We start from the raw sequence: 19332 nt of genomic DNA on the forward strand, positions 1-19332 counted from the left end.
TACAGCCTATTTTATCATGTGCCTTCAAGTACCTTGAGAACTCATCCATAAGAATTGACTCCAACATTTTCCTAACCACTGAGGTTAGACTAATTGGCCTATAGTTTCCTTTCTTCTGCTTCTCTCCCTTCTTGAAGAGTAGAACCATAGAACCATAGAACATTACAGCACAGAAACAGGTCTTTTGGCCCTTCTTGGCTGAGCCGAACCGTTTGTCTGCCTAGTCCCACTGACCTGCACTGGCCCATATCCCTCCATACACCTCTCATCCATATACCAGTCCAAGTTTTTCTTAAATGTTAAAAATGAGGCCACATTTACAACTTCAGCTGGCAGCTCATTCCACACTCCCACCACTCTCTGTGTGAAGAAGCCCCCCCCCCACAATGTTCATTTTAACCTTTTCCCCCTTCACCCTTAACCCATGTCTTCTGTTTTTTTTTCCACCTAGCCTTAGTGGAAAAAAGCCTGCTTGCATTCACTCTATCTATACCCACCATAATTTTATATACCTCTATCAAGTCTCTCCTCATTCTTCTACGCTCCAGGGAATAAAGTCCTAACCTATTCAACCTTTCTCAGTAATTCAGTGTCTCAAGTCCCAGCAACATCCTTGTAAACCTTTTCTGAACTCTCTCAACCTTATTAATATCCTTCCTATAACTTGGTGGCCAAAACTGTACACAATACTCCAAATTCGGTCTCACCAATGCCTTATACAACCTCACCATAACATTCCAACTCTTATACTCAATACTTTGATTTATAAAGACCAATGTACCAAAAGCTCTCTTTACTACCCTATCTACCTGTGATGCCACTTTTAGGGAAATTTGTATCTGTTTTCCTAGATCCCTCTGTTTTACTGCACTCCTCAGTGTCCTACCATTTACCTTGTATGTTCTACCTTGGTTTGTCCTTCCAAAGTGCAATACCTCACACTTGTGTGTATTTAAACTCCATCTGCCATTTTTCAGCTCATTTTTCCAGCTGGTCCAGATCCCTCTGCAAGCTTTGAAAACCTTCCTCATTGTCCACTACACCTCCAGTCTTTGTATCATCAGCAAATTTGCTGATCCAGTTTAACACATTATCATCCAAATCATTGATATAGATGACAAATAACAATGGACCCAGCACTGATCCCTGTGGCATTTGCAATTTTACAGTCTTCTGGAACCATTCCAGAATCCAATGAATCTTGAAAGGTCATCACTAATACCTGCACAATCTCTTCAGCCACCCTTTTCAGAACTCTGGGGTGTACACCATCTGGTCCAGGTGACTTACTGATGCACCATCAATAACTCACTCTGAGACGTAAAGGCGAGATATCGGCTTTTATTGACTGGAAGAAGGAACAAGCAGTGGTTGACTACCATACTACATCCTGGAGACTGAGAGGCCGGGCTCAGGCTCCAATTGCCTTTATACAGGGGTCCGTGGGAGGAGCCACAGGAGCAGTCAGCAGGGGGCGTGTCCAGACACGTATATGTAGTTCACCACATTCACCCCACCTTTGTTTTAAAAAGAGTCCCCATGTGGCGAAGTTTCTTACAGGTTAAGTCTATCAGGTGGTCGAATCTGTTGCTGCGATCTACGTAGCACCGGCTGTGATTGCACAGGTGCTGGTGGTGGTGATTGCACAGGAGCCGGTGGTGGTGATTGCACAAGAGCAGGTGGTGCTTGCACCGGAGACGGAGGTTGTGCTGGTTCCGGCCTAACTGGAGGTGTCAGCCCACTAGGCGTCAGTGATCCCTGATGCGTGTGCGAGGTGCCTGGTATACACGCGTACGAAACGCCCGATATACGAGTGTAATGAGGAGTCTGTGTAGGGCTTGGTGTGCGCGGTGTCACCTCGGGTACAGGGTTCATAGTTACCGGGGAGTGTTCAGGGTAGCGGTCTTCTGCTCCTGCGGGTGCCAGATTGCAGACGGAGACCATGTCCTCCTGCCCATCAGGTAAGACCACGTAGGCATATTGGGGGTTTGCATGTAGAAGGTGAACCCTCTTGACCAGTGGGGAGTATTTATTACTCCTCACATGTTTCTGGAGCAGCACTGGCCCTGGGGATGTCAGCCAAGCAGGTAGGGTGGTCCCAGTGACAGACTTCCTGGGAAAAGAGAATAGGCGCTCGTGAGGGGTGGCATTGGTGGACGTACATAACATTGAGCGGATAAAGTGGAGTGCCTCAGGGAGGTCCTCCTGCCATCGAGAGACCGGCAACCCTTTTGACTTAAGGGCTAAAAGTGTGGCCTTCCACACTGTGGCATTCTCCCTCTCTACCTGTCCATTTCCCCGGAGATTATAACTCGTGGTCCGACTAGTAGCAATGCCCCTAGCCAGCAGGTACCGGCGCAGCTCGTCACTCATAAAGGAGGACCCTCTATCACTGTGGATATAGCTGGGATATCCGAACAGAGTGAAGAGCTGGCGCCGGGCTTTTATGACGGACGTGGTAGTGGTATCGAGGCAGGGAATGGCAAAGGGGAACCGTGAGTATTCGTCGATAATATTGAGAAAATAGACATTGCGGTCAGTGGAGGGAAGGGGGCCCTTAAAGTCGACACTCAGTCACTCAAAAGGGCGGGTGGCCTTGACAAGTATCGCCGTTTCAGGACAGTAGAAGTGCGGTTTGGCAGTCCCTGGTCATCGTCCTGATGTCCTCCAGGGAGTACGGCAGGTTCCGGGCTTCCACGAAATGGTAAAATCGGGTGACCCCCGGATGGCAAAGATGTGCATGGAGGGCGTATAGCTGGTCGAGCTGTGTGCTAGCCATACTTACCTACCTTCAGACCTTTCAGTTTCCCAAAAATCTTCTCTTTAGTTATGGTAACTTCACACACTTCATGCCCCCTGACACCTGGAACTTCCACCATAGTGCACATACTGGGTTCAGCAAGTCTGTTCCATAAACAGTACTATTTGCAAAGCTGTGTTTTTAAACTTCAAACCGATTACTGCTTGCCATTTACATTAAGAACTGGCTCTGGTTTACAACCAGAAGCTAAATGAAGAACGTTGGTTTGCCAGCTGCTGTGTTTAGAAAGCTGAGCTTGGGAAAAAACAAGAAAAGCCGCTCCTAATCTTGAAGCCCCATTTGAAAGAATGGGTATTTCAGTCCTATGCCATGTCTAACTAGCATCAGAATGGAGAAGCAAGTTCCTCAGTAAAATATTGACGAACTCTCAATGGAATCCAGCCAACTGATAGAGAGAGGTATTTCACTCAACCAACCAAGACTTACATGTTCCCACTAAAGACTTTACTTTGTATGGCTAAATGCCAACTGTTCTTTTTGGAGGTGTTACATACAGCCACTGATTTGGCCCATTAATAAATTGCCATCAAAGAAGCTTAGGAACAAACAGATGATTTATGTGAGGAAATATGTTACCTTCACGGAAGCTTATTTGTGTAACATGACCTCAATAACCTTAGTTATAATAATTTAGCACTATTTCAGCATGAGCAAGATTAAACCTTTATTCCAATGGATTAAACATAATGTGCACATATTGCACATAAAAGTATTTCCCAAAGCTAAATCATAGATAACACCTTCAAACTGATTATCTGTAATGCACATAAAATTACACCTCCTAGCTAGGCAGCAAATTTAAATTAAAGATTCAATGTAATTGAAAGCATTTCCATCAGCTACGTGACCAAGTAATTGTTCAAAATGAACACTTTGTTTTGCTTTGTACATATTTGTTGTGAGTCTGTTCTCACCTATTGGATTTGATGAAGTTGGAAACGACAAAAATACTTTGTACAGTAAGGTGAGTCACAAAGTCCTCATATGATTGGCTGCTAGGCTCAGAAGGAAAGGGTGTAATTGGGCAGGGAGACAGTGAGAGGAAACTACATAATGTGGATGGACTGGAGATACTGTGGCTGAGAAAGACATGCCAGGATGGTGTGTTACCTCCTGGCTGCCAGGGTCAAGGATGTCTCTGAATAGGTACAGAACATGCTGGAGGGGGAGGGGGAATGGGCAGAGGTAGTTGGTATTGTTGCTACAAATGACATAGGTAGAATAAAAGCTCCAGAATGAATGTTAGGGGTTAGGTAACAAATTAGGAAGCAGGACGTAGAGGGTAGTGCCCCCTCAATTACTCCTGGTGTCGTGTGCTGCCGCAGTAAGAAATGGAACAATATGACAGATGAATATGAAGCTGGTTGTGGTGAACTACATATACCTGTCTGGACACGCCCCCTGCTGACTGCTCCTGTGGCTCCTCCCACAGATCCCGCTATAAAGGCGATTGAGGCCTGAGCCCGGCCCTCAGTCTCCAGGATGTAGTATGGTGGTCAACTACTGCTTGTTCTTTCTTCCAGTCAATAAAAGCCAATGTCTCGCCTTCACATCTCAGAGAGAGTTATTGATGGTGCATCACTGGTGCCGGGTTAGGGACAAGGCTCTTGGATCATTGGGATTGCTTCTGGGGCTGGAACACCAGTGTAGGATTGAAGGGTTGCACTTGAACAAGGAAGGGATCAATATCCTTGCAGTGAAATTTGCTAATGTAACACAGAAGGGTTTAAAATAGATTTTCAGGGTGTGGGTCTCTGAAGAGGAGCAAGTCATGGGATAAAGCAGTAACCAACAAGTTTAGTAATTAGGAAAGCAGTGGCATGGTAAAGGAAGGGAAAAGAATACTTAGTTAAACTACATTTATTTTAATGTCTATATCTAGAGCTACAGGAGATGGGTGGGATTTTTAACAAACATTTTTCCTTGTGTACCAAGGAGAAAGTGAAGATTATCAGATTATGGAAACAAGTGGAGATGTCTTGAAAAACTTTAATATTACCAGAGAGGATGTTTTTGCATCCTTACAGTAAATTGAAGTGGATAAATGCCCAGAGCCTGACTAAGTGGATCTTCAGACTTTGACTAAGATGAGAAAAAATGTGTGGAGTTCCTTACAGAGATACTTGCTTCATCATTAAGTGATCATGAAATTCCCAATGACCTGAAACAGGCTAATATTGTTCAATTTTTAAGAAGGCTAATAAGGACAAGCTAGGGGACTACAGATTACTCATAAATGCAAGTGGTTCTGCAGATGCTGGAAATCCAGAGCAACACACACAAAACGTTGGAGGAACTCAGTAGGTCAGGCAGAATCTGTGGAAGTAAGTAAACAGCAGACTTTCTGGGCTGAGACGCTTCTTTGGACCTGGAAAGGAAAGGGGAAAGTGTCTTCTCACTGCCACTCCAGTTCTGAAGAAGAGTCTCAGCCTAAAACGTTTATATTTTATTCATTTCCATTGGCGCTGCCTCATCTGCAGAGTTCCTACAGACCAGTCAGCCTGCATTACAAGTGAGGAAGTAACTGAAGGAATTCTGAGGGACAGGATCTACCAGCATCTGGATAGACAGGAACTGATCAAGAATCAGCATGCCTTTGTGCATGGGAAATCATGCATGAAATTTTTGAAGAAGTAACCAAAAAGGTAGATGATGTTAGGAAGGTGGATGTTGACTGTTTGGACTTTAGCAAGGCCTTCAACAATGTCTCTCATGGCAGACTGGCCAAGAAAGGTTGGTTTTCTTGAAGTATTGGGAGAACTAGTGAGGAAAACTCAAAATTGACTCAGAGGTTGAACGCAGAGAGTGGTGCTTTAAAGTTGTTTCTCAATATAGAAGCCAGTGACTAGTAATGTGCCACAGGGCTCAAGTTTGGGATCCTTGTTTGTCATTATTTATATAAGTAATTTGAATGTGAATGTACAAGACTTGATCAGTATGTTTGCAGATGACACAAAATTAGGATGCATTGTTGATAATGAAGAAGTTTACCACGGGAGGATCTTGATCAGTTGAGGAAATGAACTGAGTGTTGGCAAATGGATTTCATACAGATATATGTGAGGTGATGTATTTTGAATCAAAATTTGTTTTTTTGTCACTATCTTACATAATGTGAAATTTGTTATTGTTCAGCAGTAGTACAGTGAAAAGTCATAGAATTACTATAAATTACAAAATAAATAACCTGTGCAAAATAAGGAATAATGATGTAGCGTTGGTGGGTTCATGGATCATTCAAAAATCGGGTGACAGACAGGAAGAAGCTGTTTCTGAATCACTGAATATGGGTCTTCAGGCTCCTGTATCTCCTCCCTGATAGTGCAAATGATAAGACCCAGATGGTGAAAGTGGATGCAGCATCTTGAAAATGTTCTTGATGATAGGGAGGGTTGTTCCCATCATGAAGTTGACTGAGTCTGCAACCCTGTACAGCCCCTTGTGAACCTGTACACTGGAGCCTTCATGCCAGGCAGAATGCTCTCCACAGTATTTCTATGATGATTGATGATGTACCGCATCTCCTCAAACTCCAAGCAAGTAAAGCTGCTTGTGTATTTTCTTTGTGATCACATAAATATGTTGGATGCAGGACAAATCCTCAGGAATGTTGCCCAGTTGCTTAAAGCTGCTCACTATGCCCACAATACAAAGAGGTGTGTGTTCTCATATCTACCCTTACTGAAGTCCACAATAAGTTCCTTCATCTTGCTGAGGTTAAATGTGAGGTTGTTGTTGTAACACCAATTAACCAGTCAGTCTATCTCACTCCTCTACATCTCCTCATTGCCATCAGAGATTTTATTGACAACCATGGTGTCATCTGCAGATTTGTAAGTTGTGTTTGAGCTGTGATTAGCCATAAAGTCATGAGTGTAGAGACATGTGGGCTAAGCCAACATCTTTGAGGTGCACCTGTGTTGATTGCAAGCAAGAACAAACCAATATAGGACTTATATTATAGATGGAAAGGCACGAGGGAATGTAATGGAACAGAGGGACTTAGTACAAGTGCTTTGTTGAAAGCAGCATCACTGGCAGACGGTGATGAAAATTGTGTTTAGCATGCTGGATGTCATCAGTCAAGGCACTGAGTGTAGGAGTTGGGATACAAAATTGTAGTTGTATAAGTTATTGGTGAGGCTGCATTTGAGTACTGTGTTCAGTTTTGTCACTCTGTTTTACAAAAGACGGTTAAGATGGAAAGGTTGTACAAAAGACTTATGAGGATGTTGCTAGGACAAGAGGGTCTGAGTCACAGGGAGTGGTTGAGTAGTCTCAGCCTTTATTGGCTTATTATTGTCACATGTATCAGCATACAGTAAAAGCTTGAGTCATATTTTTAACATACCGCCTTAAATGCAAATCCAGTTGCAACATTTCTGTGTGCCTCACTACTTATGAAACTGTGTAGTGTATCTGCTTAAACACTTAAGCTATCGTGGAGCATGCTGAACAGGCCAAATGCCCTTCTCCTGCCCTCTTTTCATATGTCCTTATGTACTGACGTTAGTCTTTGCTCAGTTAATGGTGTATGTGGTCACTTACATTGTTTCCTGTGGGCTGAAGCTTAACTGACATATGGTGACTCACCTGAAGTAGAGGAGACTGCAGATGACCTTAAGGATAAACTTGGAGAGCTGTTGACCTTGCACTGAACCATCTCACGTGGCAGTGGCACTCTAGACTAGCTGGACACATCAGCAATGACGTATTCTAAGTGGCACTAAATCACAGCATCATTTGACACAAGTACCAGCTCTGCATCCTAACATATCCGTGACGACCAATGAGCAGACTTCTGTACTAACCTAATCCACACAAATGGTGTTGTCACCACATGGTTCACCACTATCCTGGGAATTGCTATTGGGAAAACTGTTGGAATGCCAGGATGACTTGCAATTAAAGTGGTAGTTAGTCAACATCCCCTCTGCATTCCTCAAACTGCTACCCTTTAAGAGGGGCATGCACCAGATAAATTCTGCTGATACATGAGATTCAAGAATTGACTCAAATTTATTGTGTGCTAATGTGTAAAAAAAAACACAATTCATGCTATTTGACTGCTGCAATCATTCTACAAGGTGTACTGTGAATTCCAGGTGCAAGAAACCAGAACTTCTCACTATAGGCCCCTTCCACTTCACTACTTTCAGCACCTGTTTTCCAATACAATCAAGATTTTAAGGCCCATATTTCTTGGCTTGTATTCAAAAATGACTAAATAGCAAAACTATAATGCAATTAGCACTTTAAAGCTTGTTTAAAAATTTGGGTGTGTCTAAATCTGAAAAGTAGTTTCCAGGAAAAGTTTTAGCGTGTTGTAATTTTGAGTGGAAGTAATAGCATTACTGACTCTTTGAATGGAAATAGTCTTAATTGATTTGAATTATTCATTGAATATAAATAATATTCTGTGATCAGGAAGTGTTGTTTCGTTAATGAAGGGTTCTTCTTTACTTTTGTTTTCCACTTTTTGTCAATCAGGTTCGAACTTGGATTCTTACAGTTGGCTACACAACTGCATTTGGAGCCATGTTTGCAAAAACATGGAGAGTTCACGCCATATTCAAGAACGTAAAGATGAAGAAAAAAGTAAGTACCCCAAGACTGAAATGCTTAGTTCATGCTTCAGTAGATGATCTGTGGTGCTGTTCACTGGAAGTTAGGGAATGTGTGGTTTTATAAGGCAAAGAACATATAGAAATACACAATATGTCACTTTACAGATGAGTACGTCTTAGTACATCCCTTTAGGGCTACAAGGTGTAATTGCTGCTATTATGTGCAACCTTAAGTCAACTTAGGATAAGATTGGCTCTTTACTTTGTTGACGGTCGTGAACTGAATCGGAAGATATTTACTGCTGCTAGGGTAGTTTCTCCAGCACACTGTAAGTGCATGATTCCCTTTGTGTTTGATGTATACTCCTGATGCTTCAGCAGTGATTTCTCCTTCTTCATGTCACAGTTCAGAGATGCCTGTGAGAGATTTGATTCTGTTACATCTGTGCTGACAATTGCATCTTTGCAATGTTTTCCCTGAATTTTCATGCTTGGCTGCCGGTATCACCACCTCAACTGCATTGTTAAATCTTAAAATGTCCTTTACTAATTCTAATTTCATTAAATTCAAGCTTTTCAAATGTATCCTTGTGATGTTTAGTTTTAAAGGCCTATCTGATTTCTATCTACAAATATCTCTGCATGAAAATTATTATAAATTTAAAAAGTTCTCTCTGATTTTTCCTGCTAACCAGGCAATGGCATTGAGAGTAAGGATGTGGGTGATGATGCGTCTATGCCCAACTACATATCGATTAAATTAAACCACGTACGTGGGAGATGGCTTTAACTGCTGTGTTCACATTACAGTAGAGAGAGAGAGAAGACAATGTGCATGTATGGACAACAACATATGCGCAGACAACAGGTCAATACTGCTGGGGGGGTGGGGGTCATTGCTCTAAAAGAAATAGATTCATACATTACACTTCCTCCCCCTTTAGATTAATGCAACATAAACTGTATATATATAAAAACATCCAATTTCCCATTTATAAATCCATATTCCAAATAAACATACTTTCACAACAGAAGTTCATAACAGCTTCACAGTTCTAAAGGTTCTGTCTTTTGGGTGGTGCTCTGTTTCTTTCAGAATAGCACCTCTGGACCTGTGGAGTGGCACCAGGTTTGGAAGGTGACTTGTCTAAGACAATGTTCTCACTTTCCAGTGTCACATTGCTGTCAGTGACATCATCACTGAGAGCTAAATCCAGTGACAATAATGTGTCCATCATGTTGGGTGCAGTCAATTCAGGTGTGTTCTTCAGTTGAGCATTCAGTATCTGGTCCATTTGATGTCTCCATGTCTGATCTCCGACATCCACTGTGTACATCAGTGGTCCAGTTCTTGTGACTATCCTAACGGATGTCCACTCGTCTTCTCGTAATCACGCACTAGGACTTCCTGTCCAACCTCGAAGCTCCTTGCTGATTCCCTTGGTAAATGGCTGAACTGTTTATTCTGCATTTCCCTTAGTAGATCTGGTTTCAGGAGGTCTATGTGAGATCTCAGATTCCTGCTCATGAACAGCATTGCAGGTGTTTGACTTGCCATCACATGATCAGAGTACCAATGCACAAAATGGAGATTACCCATGTTGTGCAGTAGAGAAATGTCCTCCTTGTCCATCACTTTAATGGTCTTTTTGAATTTCTGGATAAACTTCATCTAACCAATTTGTTGCTGGGTGGTCAGGATCTGACTTGAAATGTCTAATGTCTTTTTCTGTCGTGAGCAGTCAGAATTCTTCTGATGTGTATTGTGGTCTGTTGTCAGTCACAATTTGTTCTGGTAAGCCATTTCTAGTGAAGGTAGTCCTCAGGGCGGAGACTGTCTTCGCTGAAGTGGTTGACTTAATTGGTGCAAACTCCGGCCACTTTGAATGAGGATCCACAACAATCAGAAACATGGAATCCATGAGTGGCCCAGCAAAGTCCATGTACTCTTTGCCATGGTGAAGGCTGCCACTCCTGTGTGTGTAACAGTCCTTGTGGGGATGCATTTTAAACTTCTTGGCATCCTGAACAGCTTTTGGCCAAACCTTCAATCTGTTTACCTGTTTCCAGTCACCACACCTAACTCTGGACCAGGCTCTTCAAATTGACTGTACCCAGGTGTTCTTCATGCATATTTTCTAACACTCAGGTGCACAGTTTCGAGGGGACCTCAACACAAGGTCCACACATCAGTGTTCTTGGACATATAGACACGCTGAGAACTCTGGAAACCATGAGCTGGCAACCCTTGCATGGTGATTTCATAGACTGTTGACAATGTTCGGTCACTCCTTGTTTCCCTTTGTATTTTGGAATTTGTTACCAGCAACCGGTCCACCAATACAGTATCAACACTTGTTCTGGGTCACTGTATGAAGACTTTTCTTCTTCAGTTGCCAATTGTGGAAGCCATGACATGCCATCAGTGCTGTTGTGTTGTGTAGTATCCTTAAACTCTATGTCATAAGAGAGGGCATCTATGAATAGTGTCCAATGTTGTAACTGGGCAGTGGTCATCGCTGGGATTCCCTTCCTGGGGTTAGAAATGGACACAAGGGGCTGGTGATCTGTCACTAGCATAAACTTTTGCCGGTAGAGATAGTGGTGGGATTTTTTATTTCCCACACTCAACTAAGGGCCTCACGGTTGACCTGTGTTTAGTTACATTCTGCGCTTGTCAGTGATCTTGGAGCAAACGCAATCGGGTGTTCAGATCGATGTGTGGAAAAAATTATGGCTCCAATGCCGTAAGGGGATGCACCACATGCCAGTCTAACGTTCAGGGATGAGTTGTAATGTGCAAGCAGTTCATCGGACGTTATTAATCTCTTTGTTTCCTTGAAAGATTTTTCACATTTTTCTGACCATTCCCAATTTGCTCCTGTCTGTAACAGTGTGTTCAATGGGTGCAGCCCTGTAGCAATGTTTGGGAGAAACTGGAGGTAGTAGTTTACAAGGCTCAAGTATGATCTGAGTTGTGACACATTTTCCAGTTTGGGTGCCTGTAGTACTCTTTCAGTCTTCTCTTGTGACTTACTTAAGCCATGCTTGTCAGTGACATGTCCACAATATGAGAGTTCATTCTGGGAAAACTCATTTCTCTCACTTTGCACACCGACCACACTCAGTCAGCCTGGTGAGGACTTCACCAAGGTTCTGGGGGGGGAGGGGCGGCACTTCATTATTTTTCCCAGTCACGATGATGTCATCTTTATGTTGCTGGGATATCTTGGAGCACCTGGTCCATTGCTCTTTGCCAAATTTCTGGAACTGATGTGATGCCAAAAACAAGATGATTATATTGGCACAGACCCTTGTGAGAGCTGATTGTGAGGAAATTCCTGCTTAACTCCTCAATCCTCATTTGCAAATAGGCTTGTGACAAGTCAATCTTTGAGAACCTCTCCCTGCCTGCCAAAAATGCGAAAATATCTTCTATTCGTGGCAGGCAATACTGTACAGAATGCAGTGCAGTGTTGATGCTCACCTTGAAATCCCCATCTATGCGAACGACTCCAGTCTTCCCTTGACCACTGGGACAATGGGTGTGGGCCAATCACTCCACTCAACCTTGGAGAGAATTCCAAATGCCTCCAGGCTCTACAGTTTAGTATCCACTGGAGGACATAGTGTGTAAGGCACTGGACACACTTTATAGAATCTTTGTGTTGCTGTTTCATCCAGTTCATTTCTGGCCTTCATGCCTTTGAGTTTACCAAACCCTTCTCAAACACCTTCTCATTGGCATTAAGCACCTGTACCAGTGTTTGGTTAGCTCTACTATTTTGGCTGGCATTACCTGGTGATGCCACACTGAGAGCTTTAACTGAATGCCCAGCTGGTTGGATTTTTCTCAACTGTTCACGTTCAAAGAGCGCTGGCCCTCCACTTTTCCATACATAGAGCTCTAACTGTAGCGTTTGGTCTCCAAACATCACATTTACTTTCAGTTCGCCTTTGGGAGGCACTTTATCACCTGCATAAGTTTTTAGCATCACTGAGGTTTTCTCTAATGGTATCTTAGAAAGTAGTCTGTTGTAGTCTGCTTCTGGAAGTTTGGACAAAGCTGACCCTGTATCCCACTCCTTTTTCAGTTTTACTCCAAACACATCTATTGTGACCCAGATGATTTTGCGATCTGCTTCAGTTATACAATGCAGTTCTAGGCATGACAGCTCACCTTTGTCAGACTCTGTGTTGCCTGATTCTGTTTCACATTTGATTATGCATTTGCTTAGATTTGTTTTTACTCGGTTGTGTTTTTTGTCTGCCTTGCAGATTCTGTCTGTGTGACCTTGTCGGTGACACTTTCTGTCGACTCTTTCTCTGAACCAACAGTCACTTGCATCATGGGAAGATTTGACACGTTGATATCATCTTTGGCTTTTTGTACCATTCAGGGCCATTTTGTAAATTTCACATTCTAACTTCCTTTTCTGTAGTTCTGCTGCATCCTTTGCTGCGGTCTCTAATGATATTGCAATGTCCATAGATCTCTTTCTGCCAGTAGCTCTGGTTGAGTGCTTTGACTATGCATGCCACATACAAGCCTGCCTCTTAATGCATTAGAAAGTCCATCTATAAAGTCACCGTACAGGGAGAGTTTGCCCAAATCTGCAATGTATTTCATCTTTGACTGATTCCTTTTGTAAAATCTAAATCTCTCAGTCATTGCCAGCGGTTTAGGGCTCAAATGATTTTGTAAAATTGTAACAAATTCATTGCTTTCTGGCTTTTCAGTGGTTACTAGGTTGTGTAAGAAGCTGTACATCTTTGTACCCATTAAGCTACGAAGTGCAGGAGCTGTCTTTTGCTTTGCCACATTGTTCATGTTACAATAAGGTTCAATGATCTTGAAACATGACTCCCAGCCTTCCTGTGCACTATCACGTTCACTAGCTTTCCTGACTGAAGCCATTACCACATTATTTTCACAAAGTCTGATTTACACTTATGCGTAGACTCTACGCCATACCCTACGCAAGTGGCCTACGCCGTTGTGAGCATTTATACTTGTGTGTTGGTGTGTCTTCGTTGCTCTGCAATTCACCACCAGAACGCCAGTTGCCTGTGGGGTTTCCATGCCATTGTGTTGAGTTTCTTCATGTTGAATGCCTTTGTGTTCTTCAAACAATGGTGACTGAAACTGAGTGCATCATGTTGGAGTTGGAGCTAATAAATGTTGAACAAGAGTTACTTTTATTGAAATTACTGCAACACAGCGAAGAGAGAAGATGTCGGAGGAGATGGTGTGTATGGCCATTGAACGGATTGAGGCAGAAGGAGGGTGAATTTTCTGTGCTTATCCGGCCACTGAGAGCCATGGATGAGGAAATGCATTTCAAATATTGGCGGAAAAGAAGAAGCAACCAGAAATGCATAGGAGGAAATGCTACCAAGCTGACCAATCACAGTTGTTGTGGTCTGTGTCTCCACAACGCCTAGTTACATTTTTGGGGAGGTGTGCATCAGGCTACGGCATAGGGATTCGACGTAGAAGTATAAAGTGGCCTTCAGGCTCTGCGTGTCTTTCGCTGTTACTCACACGTTTGATGGCATCTGTGGTGGCCTTCTCATGCTGTTCAACTCTCACTTTGGAAGACAGGTTGATGAAGGATTGCCAGCATGGCTTTGTGCTTGGGACATCACAGCTCACAAAATTGACTGTTTATTTTAATTACATAGCCAAGATGATCAACAAGGACAGAGCAATATACATAATCCATGTGGACTTCAATGAGATCTTAATAAGTTTCCACATGGTAGGCTGGTATGGAACTTTAGATTGTATGGCATCCAGCTAGAGCTCTCTAATTGGATACAGAATTAGCTTGATGGTAGGAAGCAGAGGGTGATGGTGGAAGATGGTTTGTTGAGCTGAAGGCCCGTGACTAGTGGTGTTCCCTAGGGCTCGGTGCTGGGCCTTTGTCATTTATAATCTATATGGATGATTAGGGTGAGAATGTACCAGGCATAGAACATAGAACGTTAGAGCAACCTATAGGCCCTTTGGCCCATGGTGTTGTGCTGACCTTTTGATTTACTCTACTCTAAGATCAGTCTAAACCTTCCGTCCTATGTAGTTTACTATTTTTCAGTCATCTATGTGCCTCTCTAAGATTTTCTTAAATGCATCTATCACCACCCCTGGCAGGGTGTTCCATGCACACACCACTCCCTGTGTAAAGAAGCTTACCTTTGACATCTTCTCTATGCATTCCTTCAATCACCTTAAAATGATGACCCCTTGTAATAGCCATTTCCTCCCGGGAAAAAGTTCCTGGATATCCTCTCGATCTATGACTCTTAGCATCTTGCACACTCTATCGAGTCACCTCTCATTTGCCTTCACTCCAAAGAGAAAAAAAGCACTAGCTCGTTCAACTTAATTTCATAATAAATGCCCTCTAGTCCAGGCAGCCTCCTGGTAAATGTCCTCTGCACTTCTACATCGTTCCTCTAATGAGGTGACCAGAACGGAACACAATACAGGTTTCCCTCGCTATCTGAAGGTAGAGCGTTCCTGTGAAACCTTCCGTAAGCCAAAATGGCGTAAAGCGAAGAAGCAATTACCATTAATTTATATGGGATAAATCTGTGAGCATTCACATTCCCGAAAAATAACCTACCAAATCATACCAAATAACACATAAAACCTAAAATAACGCTAACATATAGTAAAAGCATGAATGATATGATAAATACACAGCCTATATAAAGTAGAAATATTTTTCTGCAATCATTGCAGCACTGTCAATCATAGCAAAAATCTCATGCAAGTGCTCTCAGCGGAAGCACTCTTTCCAGTAACCTTTAAGCTATGAAGCTGCCCTCGCCTCAAAAGCCGATCAAACCACCCATGACTACCTTTAAATTCCACTTTTGCAATAATGTCTTTAATTTATACGGGAAAAATTTTTGCGCATTCCCAGACCCGAAAAACAACCTACCAAATAACACATAAAACCTAAAATAACACTAACATATAGTGAAAGCAGGAATGATATGATAAATACACAGCCTATATAAAGTAGAAATAATGTATGTACAGTGTAGTTTCACTTACCGGAATCGAGAAGAGAGCGAGCACACTGATGATGGTGTGTTAGGCTGAGTTGTCGGAGGTTGGGGTGGTGGGAGATAGAGGAGACTGGGGTATCGTCTCATCGTCGTCTGTTTCCATCAGGGCAGACAGGTCACTTGCATCTACATCTTCTTCTATGTCTGCCTGCCTCGATGTCGAAGGTTCAGGTTCGGCATTCTCTGTGGCTGATGTGGAAGGCTTGAAATACGACAGTATGCTTGACTGCTTAACCTCGCGCATTTTTCTATCATACAGTTCTTTGTAAGCACTCAAACTATCCTGCAAACCTGCCCTAAACTTATGTACTCTTTCAAAATTAAAGTCATACTTTTCTGCAATCATTGCAGCATTGTCAATCACAGTGAAAGCCTCAACTGAAAGCTTCACGTTCAGTTCCTGGATGACTTCACTTTCGGGCCATTCGCTACTGCGTTCGGTTTCGATCCGTATCCTTTCCTCTTGCAATTGCATCAGCTCTTCACCTTTCACTTCTCCTGGGAACTTTTCGGCAGGTTCAGTATCAGCCGAAGCACTCTCTCTGGTAAACATCAAGCTATGAAGCTGCCCTCGCCTCAAAATCCGATCAAACTACCCTTGACTACCTTTAAATTCCACGTTCTCAACACTTTCATCACCATCGTCCAGTGCTTTCTGTTTCAGCTTGTTAAATAGACTGACTGATATCTCCTTAAGTATAAGGTAACTTAATGGAACACCATGCTTTGTACACCCATCAATCCACTCAAGCAATAGACTTTCCATTTTATCCATTACTGGATGCCAACTAAAAGAGACCACGTTGCTACCAGCAGAACCAATAGTAACATCAACAGCTTTCAAGATTCTTTCTCTCTGCGTGTAAATAGTGTGAATGATGGATGCAGGCAAGTTCAACGCACGCACAATGTCCTTATTTCATTCACCGTGATCGAAACGCTTAATTACATCCAGTTTTACGCTAAGCATAACACCCTTACGAGGCCTCTTAGGCTTTTCTGATGCCTTAGGACACATTTTGCTAATGGATGCACAAAATAAATCGAGGTAAAGCACAGATGCTCCCAGACACACGTTTAAGCTATGGCAGCTTGATGCTGAGTGTAGTTCCAGGGGAAGGCGCTTGGCGGCGCTGCTCAGGGCATGCGCTGCCTTTCTTTGTAAAAGCGAAAATCCTCTTTGATTAGCGAAAACAGGGTACTAATATAGGTCTTTCGTAAAAGCGAAGTGGTGTAAAGCGAACTTTCGTAAATCGGGGGCACCTGTACTCCAAGTGTGGTCTAACCAGGGTTTTACAGAGCAGCAACATTACCTCATGGTTCTTGAACTTCATGAAAGCTAACACAAGCTTTGCACAGATTCTCTACATGATGCATCTACCTGTACACCAACTATCCCATCCTCTGACCTATCACTCTGGTTCCTATTGTTGCGCATTTAATATTTCAGTAATAAGTTCAAAGTTCAAAGGAAAGTTTATTATTAGAGTACATACATGCCACCACATACAACCCTGAGATTCTTTTTTCCTGCAGGCATACTTAGCAAATCTATAGAACAGTAACTGTAAACAGGATCAATGAAAAACAAACTCTGCAAATGCAAGTAAAAATAAACAGCAATAAATAATGAGAGCATGAAATAACAAGATAGAGTCCTTAAGATGAGACCATTGGTTGTGGGAGCACCAGGAATAGAATGAGTGTACCTATCCCCTTTTATTCAACAGCCTGATGGTTCTGATGATGAGCCTGATAATGAATATTTGAGTAATCATGTGAATATATTGTTTGATTAAGCACTCTTAGTGGTTGGTATAATTAATTATGGTTATCTCTAAAAATACATGAATTGCATACATCATGGTGTACCATGTGACATGTGCACCTTGCTTACAGCAACACAGTTAGACTCACATTTCAGACTTCTGTGTCTGCCTTTGAATTAGTTTAATGTTTTGCAGTTATAAAACATAATGCCTTTCTCCCTACCAAACTAGTTTAAATCCTCAACAACAGTCTACCCAATCTGCCTGCCCCACCCCTTGAGTTCTGATGTAACCCGTCCCTTTTTTACAGGTCATACCTTCCCCAGGAAAGATCTCAATGATCCAGAAATCTGAAACCCTGCACTTGCACCAATTCTTCACTGGCTGAGGAATTATCCACGAACACAAGAAAATCTGCAGTTGCTGGAAATCCAAAGCAGTGCACACAAAATTCTGGAGGAACTCAGCAGACCAGGCAGCATCTATGGAGATAGATACTGCCTGGCCTTGCTGAGTTCCTTCAACATTTTGTGTGTGTTGCTTAGCACATTATCCATCAGAGTTCAGCGGTCTAAAAAGTGATCTTTTACAGATGTATAAAATCATGATGGATACAGATAATTTGAATGTGCACACTTGGGGAACCAAGAACTTAGGGAGTGGAGGTTTAAACTGAGATTTAATATAAACCTGAGGGGCAACCTTTTCAGTCAGTGGGTGGTCCACATTTGCAATGAACTGACATTAACAACAATTAACAATTTTTAAAAGGCAGTTGCATAGATAGATGGATAGGAACGATTTAGATAGATGTGGGCCAAATGGAACTTGGTTAGGTCAGCAGCTTGGTTGACATGAAATGATTGTATTGACGGAGCTGTTTATGTGCTGTATGAGTTCTATGTAGTCTGCTCAATCATCACCACATTTCCTGTACTCCATACACCACGGCCACTTCTATCATATCAAGCATATGATCTGGGTTAATTAACTAAGACTTGAACAGCATTTCTCTCTGATGTCCTTCATCACTGATAAGGACAAGAAAGTAAAACTGAAGGAGAACTTTGCTCCCCACGTCTCCTTGAAATCCATCACTTTTCATTGTTGATTGGTTAGTGTTTCTGAAATATCTTTTGCACGTGTGAAAGGAATGCACAAGTTGAGGTCTGCCTGATTAATTATGCTCCAGGCCAAGAGCGTTGTTATTTTGAGCTGTCCTCCAGCTGCTGCAGAAACAAAATCAATGCCGTTGATTTACAAATGTTCTGCACATCATTAGTGCTACATTTGATACCACATTATCATTAATGCTTTTTATGTTAAGACTGTTCCCAGGATTGGAGACTGTTCAGTGAACTTGTAAATGGTGATGCCAGAAGATATGGCAATGTTTACTCCATTGGGCGATGTAACAAACACTGGGACTTCAAAGCCTATCATATGTCTTGAAGAAAATGAATTTAACAAACCTAGTAATTTGTGGCCTAGAAGTTGACCTGTAGAGCTAGGTTCATCTGATTGACTAATACGTTTAAGGGAAGTGAACATGCCACTCCCTACCAGGTAAAGCTGAGGTGTAAAGTTAGTGTGCTTCTGGGCTGATTCTTAAATGTGTGTATTCTAATTTGGGATGAATGTAGCCATAGTCTGAAGAATACAAAATGAGTCACTGTCTGATTTAACTTAGAGGTCAAGGGTACTAGGTGGATCATGCTGGACAAGAAAATAAAATGTACTATATAAAAAAAAAGGCAACCTAAGAAGAGGGAGATCAAGTAGACCTGAAAGACCAATGGCTTAGTGTAGGCCGAACCAGAAACACGGATGGATAAGGTGATTAGAATTGATAAGCAAAATGTGAAGAGGGCCAGGGTGACAGGCCACTGCAACTGGTAGGATCAGACTGAGAAGGCAGAGTAAATCTTGAGCTGAGCATACAGCTTTGGCAGCAGGATGATCTGGAGTGGATCAGGCATACCTGATGCAGACCGGGCAGTGTAAAGCTGAAGTGACCTGAAAGTGTAGAGTGAACCAGGATCAAGGATGGAGAGAGTGATGAGCTAACTAACCAATGTGCACTGGTAACTGGCCA

At 42.5% G+C, this 19332-nt stretch overlaps 1 protein-coding gene across 1 annotated transcript in view; it reads left to right on the forward strand.

Annotated features, from left to right (window-relative positions):
• The window catches only part of gabbr2 (gamma-aminobutyric acid (GABA) B receptor, 2), a 973371-nt gene that overhangs the window by 804990 nt on the left and 149049 nt on the right, over nt 1–19332 (forward strand). The window contains exon 12 of the mRNA XM_059972542.1: nt 8312–8419. Within this exon, the coding sequence (XP_059828525.1) occupies nt 8312–8419 (108 nt within the window). The remainder of the gene's footprint in view (nt 1–8311; nt 8420–19332) is intronic.

The sequence above is a fragment of the Hypanus sabinus genome, chromosome 6, assembly GCF_030144855.1.
Source record: "Hypanus sabinus isolate sHypSab1 chromosome 6, sHypSab1.hap1, whole genome shotgun sequence".
In the NCBI taxonomy this organism is placed as follows: domain Eukaryota; kingdom Metazoa; phylum Chordata; class Chondrichthyes; order Myliobatiformes; family Dasyatidae; genus Hypanus; species Hypanus sabinus.